The sequence below is a fragment of the Amia ocellicauda genome, chromosome 7 (genome assembly GCF_036373705.1).
Source record: "Amia ocellicauda isolate fAmiCal2 chromosome 7, fAmiCal2.hap1, whole genome shotgun sequence".
Lineage (NCBI taxonomy): Eukaryota > Metazoa > Chordata > Actinopteri > Amiiformes > Amiidae > Amia > Amia ocellicauda.
This window is the reverse complement of record NC_089856.1, coordinates 41,015,620-41,023,914: the sequence shown is the minus strand read 5'-3', so window position 1 is coordinate 41,023,914 and position 8,295 is coordinate 41,015,620. Positions and strand designations below refer to the sequence as shown.

General features: G+C 39.0%; 1 protein-coding gene and 1 long non-coding RNA gene across 3 annotated transcripts in view; one reads left to right on the top strand and one right to left on the bottom strand.

Annotated features, from left to right (window-relative positions):
* LOC136753496 (uncharacterized) overlaps window positions 1–3,103 on the bottom strand; it is a 30,655-nt gene extending 27,552 nt beyond the window's left edge. Inside the window, exons 1-2 of the long non-coding RNA XR_010817437.1 lie at window positions 3,026–3,103; window positions 2,050–2,177 (exon numbers count right to left, since the gene is read on the bottom strand). This is a non-coding gene — a long non-coding RNA (uncharacterized LOC136753496). The remainder of the gene's footprint in view (window positions 1–2,049; window positions 2,178–3,025) is intronic.
* A 57-nt stretch (window positions 3,104–3,160) lies between these two features.
* Window positions 3,161–8,295, top strand: part of rasa2 (RAS p21 protein activator 2) — a 50,850-nt gene continuing 45,715 nt past the window's right edge. For both annotated transcript variants that reach the window (XM_066709647.1, XM_066709645.1), the window contains exon 1: window positions 3,161–3,271. In XM_066709647.1, the coding sequence (XP_066565744.1) occupies window positions 3,214–3,271 (58 nt within the window). In that variant the 5' untranslated portion in view covers window positions 3,161–3,213. The remainder of the gene's footprint in view (window positions 3,272–8,295) is intronic.

Sequence of the window (8,295 nt, the reverse complement as noted above, 5' to 3'; positions counted from 1 at the left end):
AAGGAAGTTATTATACTAACTTCCCGTTTCATTTAATTAGTAAAAAGTTGCCTTTTTATTTTGTTTTCTTTTAAAAATAATTTGTGCAAAGAATATTACCAAATTAATAATAAAACTATTATATCCTTTTAAAGCACTGAAGGTGATGGGGGGGTGCTACTTCTCTGCACAGATCACAGGTCTCCTCTGTAACTACACAATGTAATTTCTGATCTATGCGCACTGATGTCTGACTGACTTTCAAATTCATAGTTACAATAGCTTCAGACACAGAGCAAAAAGGAATAATGAGGACATCAAAACATCACATTCAAGTAAATGTACTGCTTTGGCTTTCACTGCAAAAAAAATCTCAAAAATACAATAAAGAGAAAGTCTGCTGTATCCAGAATAAGGCTTTAACCTAGAAGCAGTGTAGCAGGAAACTTTACCACTGAATAGTAAGACAGGAACAATTATAGATTTGAATAACGAGGGAACAGGAGAAAAAGCCAAATCATTATGACATGAAAAATACGTTTGAATGGAAGTTTACAGATTTAAAACAAAACTTATAAAGTAAAGGGGAGGAAAGAGACAACTAAATAAAACCAATGTTTGTGGCCAGTTTGTTCAGACACATTATTGATGGTTTTAAATTGCAACATTATAGGACATCCACCTTGCTTAGGGGAACACCAAATCAAAGTTGCCTGCTCTCTACATAATACACATTTTGATTTTATTGAATGTAATAGCTTTTAATTTTAAAAGGAAAATAAAGCACAGTTATCTGAATGGTAGAAATGTATCAGGGCAAAAACACCACATTTCTGTAGACAGTGAACAAGGTATTTAAAAATAAATTTAGTTGTTTGTTTTGGAAGTCGTTTTAAAGAGAAATTTGATTTTTCAAACGTGCTTATTGGACTGCACATGCAATGAATGCCCCACCTTATTCTACAACTGGAAGCAATGTGCTTCTAATGACTTGTGAGTCAGAACTTTTTAAAAGGGCGGCATAGGTGGAAAAAAAAAATCAAGAAGTAGATTGCATTGTTTCCCAACAATGAGTGGAAGAATCTGAGAGATCTAAACCTAGTGCTGAGTAATAGCCATGCACTTGCAACTAGTATCCCTACCTCTAAAGGCTTTTATTTGTGATTGCTTTAAGCAATTATATTAACCTTTATACATAAATATAGAGTTAAAATAATGTAGTCTGAACAGAAGAAATATGTTAATCTCTATGTTCGAGTTTTATATGCATTATGTTTTACACTAAATTCTTAATTGATGAGAGTGGAGGATTTATTTGTTCTTTAAAAACTATAGTCCTTATGCAGATACAATTATAGAGGAGAAGTCAACTGATAGGGTTTCCAAAATAGATAAGAGACTGAAGGAGAGAGAGCCCACATTTCTATGAAACAGCAACAAGTAAACCTCCTGTGTGAAGAAGGGAATCAACCCAGGGTTAGTGGTGTGTGCTGAAAGGATACATCAGTCTACAATATTGTAGTGTTACAGGTTTTTTGCTACGTGGATTCTACACCAAACCAACAAATAGGAGGGAGCCGGGTCTCCTGCAACAGGTTTTATTTTCAAAGCAAAGCAACTCTCTCAACTACTTCTGCTCTGCTCTGCACCCGTTCTTATGTCCTTGCATCCCGTGACTGGCTCCCCCAATCACGGCGCCCCTCCTGTTCCCAAGCGGGGTTAACTCATGACTCGGGAAGGAACCCATAATTTCATACTAACAGTCAACAACATTCAACATGAACTCCCCCTCCCCCAACACACATGACAGACTGCAGTCCCTACACACACACACACACACACACACACACACACACACACACACTCCCAGATCGCTACACTACATTTTTACCAACTTTATGGTTCACTGTCTCCAGTAATCTTAGTTCCACTGAATCATGTTTGATGGACAATGTTGGCCCATCATACTCCCAGTAAGCAATGTAGAATTTGTCAATATGCTGAACCAACAATAAGCTTGCATAGGAACCTAAATTGGAGAAATAAATCTCAATTAATTGGACTGCATACCTTGAGGCTGATAGAGCACCTTTCATACTGAAACATCCCTAAGTCCCCGACAGTGGAAAGGTCTCGCTTCATCTTTTGCTGCAGTGTCGTTGGTGTTGCTCAGACGCCACTCTCTGCCTGCAGGTCACCTACACAGCAGATGAAATAGAAAAGCAAGAAAAGACTTAGTCAACCAAACTAGACAGGTGCATTTTGGGTGGGATAGTCCTTCCACAATCCACTGCAGCAGCAAGTTAGCAGAGTTCCCTTTAATGATCATGTGACTTGCTTAACAGATCAATCGCCAGCATGCATTCCCAGTCTTTAGAAACCGTTGATTGAGGGCGATTGGGGCTCTCTACAACCACGGTTGGAGATCACTTCCATATAAAACTCTCTGGCAGTGGACCTGTCCTAGATCTCTCTTGGCTCTGGTCCGGTGAGTGGCGAGAGTCAGCAGTCAAGAGCCGAGCAGATGGTCTGGCTGGGCCCATGTTGACAATCCATATTAGGACAGAGAAGATCATTTTTTCCATTCCCCCAGCCCACACCTAGGCTCAGATAAATAGCTGCCAGTGTCATGATTATGATCTGAACAAATTTGTTAGTGCCACATCCGCAAAAAAAACAACTTGTCTGCAGCAAGCCTTAAAGTTATACATGCCGGCTAAAAAGAAAATTATAAATACACACAAGTCCATTTCCAACATTTCCCTTTTCCCCCAGAATCCTTAAAACAAACTAAAAGGCTGAGCATAAATGAGGAGTCAAGTTAGCTGAATGAAACAACTCCTAACCTCCAAAAACAGTTCAGCCACACTAAACCTCACTACACACCCTATTCTAACAGATCCCACATGATAATGCACGTATTATAAATGAAGAAGAGAGAGAGAGAGAGAGAGAAAACTATGCATGCACACAATAAGTTGCATCCCATGCCCAAGGTCACTTTCTCCAGCCTGCCTTCAATGCAACCTTCTCCTTCACTCCCTACCTGCTCTCTTTCATGGGCTCAGCCTCTCAGAAGTGCTCCTGTTTGCCGGCGGCTCCGGCGCTGTACCTTTGTGCGGCGCAGCCAATGGGCCGGCCGTGACGTCACAGTAGGCCGGGCCTCTCTGGTTACATTCATAAACGGATGTGAGAAGTATTGAATGTACTGTAGGCGCAGAGCTAACTTGCACCATGGCGGAAGAAGACGAGACGGGGATTCGGATTTTACAAAGCCTCAGGGGGAAGATCTGTAAGTGTCCAGCTCGGTTTCTGTATTTCCAGCGTTTGTGGATGAGGAAGGGGCATCAATAAGCCACCGATCCGGGTGAGGAGGGGCGCGGTGCAGCCTTGCAGGAGCTCCAGTGTCATTTGATCACCCAGGCATTGTGTTGAGGCAGACTGAAACAGAGCCACCGGGCCTCGCAAACTTATTGTAGCTGGCGGTATCGTTTCGAGGTGTTATGATGGCTTCGTTGTGTGTTTCAGGAAGGGCTCCTCCTTTTCATATCCAAAATATGCATGTAATAGCGATACACATCAAACAACACAGGCATGCCTTTTAATATGGTGGCACGTTTCCTATCCCGAGCAGCGTCTGCCTTCGCTTGCGTTCCCACACGTCCGCGGAGACGTTCAGATTCGGTCTGTGATTCGGATCGATGTCGTTGGGAGCTTTTTGGGGCTCGGAGTAAGTGGGGGTCAGATCATTTTATTTTTGTCAGGGAAACTTGCGAAATGCTGCTCCGGCAGGAAGTTGGCTCATGGCTTTAAATACTGAAACTAATTGCGGTACTGCAGTTTCTCTTTCTTTATAGCGGATAGGAGACTGAAATCGGGGTGGGAAAACAAAAAGGATCCTGGGATGAAATGTCTTATCCGTGAGGGTACAGTGCCGGTGTTGAGCTGGGCACAGGTGGGATGCTGTGTGATACATTGAAAGAAAGGGACTTGGGCTGAGTTAGACATAGTAGCCAATTGTAAACTTTACACGGACAGAGTAACTGACGCTTTACAGGGATCGTGTGTAAAGTAGAGGCACTGTAGAAATAAGTGTCAACACTAAACCAGTTATTCTGGCCGGAGGAAAAGGAAAACACAAGCCAGAGGAGAGAGAGAGAGAGAGAAAAAAAAACCCTTCTGTTGTCCGATACACTGTTTGAACCCCCTGTAATGTTTTGATCAAACGTGTAGGTGTTTTCAGTAAGCCAGGGTGAATATGACAAGGTGCTGTATGCATGTTACAGAAGGTCAGCTAGACGCTGGCGTTAGTCATGCTGTTTAAAACGCTGCAGACGAAGGGCTACTCCTGTGCAAAGGATGCCCATTAAAGCAATTAGTTCATTGTACTGGAGAGAGTGAAAACAGTTTTTCATTTTTCACTGTGGAGGTACTTCTAGATTAAAGTTGTAATACTTCTGTCCTTGGTCAAATACATGTAAATCAACATATACGTTTATGAATGGGATTCTCAATGTTTCATTGATGTTGGGTGTGTTGCCGTTCATTTGAATATATATTATGCATAAAAGCGCAAATACGAGGCAGTCTGATGTGATCTAGTGTGTGTTTTTAATCTTTCAGGGTGGATAATATGTGCGTAATTTATATTTAATGTATTGATTAGTATTTGATAAGGTTACACATTTTTTTTTATTGTACTCTGATGTCTTTTATGATGTTTAACAAAGTTTTAAATGTTTTAATAGTTCAATTCAAATCTTTTACTGTCTTTGAAAATATTGTGTTCCTTGTATAATAATAATTAAAAATAATCAGAAGCCAGCTATTTAAAATGTCATACCTTTTTGATATTCTTTACAAAAAAAGTATATGCTTTTTATACTTTGCATGAAAAAAAAAGTTACATTTAATACATATTTAAACAATTACATGTATGATAAAGTGTTATTATTGATAGATTTTTAAGTGCGTTGTGCTGAATTTACACTTGTACTCTTATTTGTATCTGTTATTAAACAATATGGTTCTGAATTTCAAATGTAATCAGCATCTTTGAAAATAAGATTGATTGATGTTGAATCAAGTGAATAATTTAAATCTGTGTTGAATGAAGGACATGACAGTTGTAGCACTGTAACATGGCAAGTTAGTCAACATCTCAATAGCTCAATGAAATGTAAATTCCCTTTTGAGAGGTTGCATTTCATCTCTTATCAGACAAGCGTAGCTCTCCATTTTGTCTGTTCAAAAGAAATGCTGACGGCGAGAACATGGCATACCATAATCACCTAGCTCTCCTGTACTGCTTCAGGAACTGTTGCTGGAAAGAGCGCTCAGAAAAAAATGGATGAGGTTAAATATTTCACTACAGGGCCAGCAGTTTATCATCTCCCTTCATGACTGCAAGCCATGGCTCCCAAAATCCCAAATAGGCAGAGCTCATCAGAAGAGGAACTCATTTTTATTTTGTTGTTTAAAGTTCCTTTTTTTGAACACAGTTCTCTGTGGTACAGAAACTCACATTGTATTGATTTATTTTTTTAATTTATTGCTGTTGTTTTTTATTTGTGTTGTCTGCGGACAAACAACAATGTCCCGTTCTATGCTTTCTTGCTGTTGAAAGAGGCCAATATACGTTATGCTGAGGATGTCTTTAGTTGAATAATTATGGTCTCTGTGTTGGTCTCCCATTATCAAGTTAGGAACAGATACATTGTGGCAGCTGAAGTGATTTTTTACAAACTGTGGTGTTGAAAAGTGATCAAAATATCGAATTCCACTGTGACCATGGGTACATTATGTTCTCCTGTATAAAAGCCTCTTCATATTGAAGCCAACAAGGCACTGTATTGATTTGATTGAGAGCTTGTGAATTTTTTTTTTTCCAGTTTTGTGGAAGTAGTGGTTTTAGTAGTCTCTTCTTGCACTACCAACTCCTCATGGCCTGCGTCATTTCAGTTTTGCCCATACTTTACGGAAAATATATATTTTTAAAAACATTAACAAATACAGGATATAAGTGTCCAAACGGAGATGTACAGAGGACTTGGTGTTCCCAGAACCAAAGGCTATAAACACTTACCCGTTTCTTATTAACATGTAACTACACAGGCCAAACAGATGTGACTCAGTGTGCAAAGTTGTGGTTTGATCCTCTAAAATTGCCTTCCCCTCTCTCTGTCTCTCTCTATTTTCTGTGGACTGAGACACTTTGTTAACCGCTGTACTGGTCCCCCCCCCCTTTAACATTCCTTTGAGCCAATCTGTCCTCATAGTCCTTCATAAACCATGTCATTGACCAGTACAGGAGTTTCTAAAGGCCGCAAATCTGGGACAGCACAGAAGGCACGATGCTTTTCTCTGATGCAGACCACAGCCGTCGACACCACATTAACGGGCGAGTCAGATAATCACACGAGGCAGACCATTCTGTTGCAGCATTATGGCACACGTAATCTCTTCATTTACTTGATAATTTACTGTAAAGTTTGTCGTGCGGAAGACAGGCATTGCAAATGATAAACAAGTCTGAGAAATGACAACCACTATCCAGTGAGGTTAGGCCAATAAAAATGTCCACTTGAAGCCTACACTTTATACATCTCTTGTGTGTATGTATATTAAGTCATATATTGTGATGTTTCAGTCCAAATTAACTGCATATGGGTGCATCTTAGCTTGAATTTGTCAGTTGTCATTTTCTAGCTGAGGAAACAAGTGGGAAAAACCAACCCAAGAAATGCTACAATTAGCTACTGTAATCCCTATTTAACGGCCACCGCAGGAAGTGAACGGAACAGACGCCTTTATGTGAAGGATAGTTGCCAGACTTCTAAGCAGTTCAGTTGAATGGCTGTTCGTTGTCTACTGAAGACTGGGGACTGAAATAGTAATCTCCACACTCTGTGAAATGGTTTGAGGGCTGTTTGGAGATGGACCTAATTTCATGGTTTGCTATCTGACAGCTCTACAGGTTTCATTTGTTTTTCTGTTTGGTTTTGAATTGGCAAAGATCGGACCCCTATTATGAAGTCCCTCAATTAGCTGAGAAAAGATAATCTGATTAAAAAAAAATAATGTAAAAATACACTTTATTAGATTTTGTTTTGTTGCTGTCTTTTAAGGGACATTCTACTCCAGTAACTACTTGTACAAACTCAAAAACTCTTCAACTACAAAAAAAAAAAATACATTCCTATCTCTTTGTACCGCACCAAACCATAACCTTTTGCAATAATATAACTTTTTGAAAGTACTAGTTTCCTGTCATGAAGACTAACATGATATATTAAGTTATTGTAAAGCAACATGGGCAACATATCCTGCTTTATGTTACCCAGGTCTCTCCTCATTGCATATGTTATAAAACTTGCAGTCTAGTGATTATGTGAGACAAAATAATCTTGTTTATTGTGCACAACTGATTAATCAACATACCTGTCTTTTCACAGCTGAAAAACAATAGCTTAATAAGAAAGTGTTTTAGTAACCGTGCTGATTGTATAGGAGGTTTCTTCTAGAGAAATTAGAGGAAGTAACTTATGTTGAGATGTAAGCTAGGATTGCCATTTTATGAAACATAAAAGACAGAAATAAATTACCCTTATTGTATTGTAAATGACAATATGAGTGAGGCTTATATTTGTCTTTTTTATTTTTTTATTCCCCATTCATAATTCAAATTAAAGTTTTCAGCAGCAGCTTGGACTGTGCAATCAGGATGGAACTGGAAAACTGAGGATGCTAGGTTTTCATTGTAAAACTATCCGCTGTAGTTAGCTAGACTGTATTCATATAATAATGCTGTTTTATGTGTAATTCTTTATTTTTCTTTCTTGCTTCGCCAGTGTAGGGTTACCGAAGTTCTCATTTACATGATTGTCCTCTGATTCTCCTCTCAGAAAGCATCACAACATTTGTGGTTCAAACTTTATCATACAAAAAATACATGAAGAATACAGCAACAGTGGTCTGAAGGAACAGCGATGGCAACATGTTTTTAGCAAATCTCTAAATCCAGAAAAATCAAGGTTATACCAGAGGCTCAATTCTTTATAAGAATAGTAGCTCTATGTTTTCATAGTTTATAAGAAAAGGATAGGCCTACTTCTCAGAAATGTGCCCATGTTCTTGGGACTACCAAACAAACAATATCTAGAGAATGCAGACAGCCAACACTCACCTGATCAGCCAGAGCATTAATATATTAAGCAACCATAATTTTCTTAATGTTAAAAACAAAGCAATACCAGTGATAAAGCCTGTCTGTGTAGCTGACAATGGTGTGTCAATAAAGGTAATTCTAAAACAAAT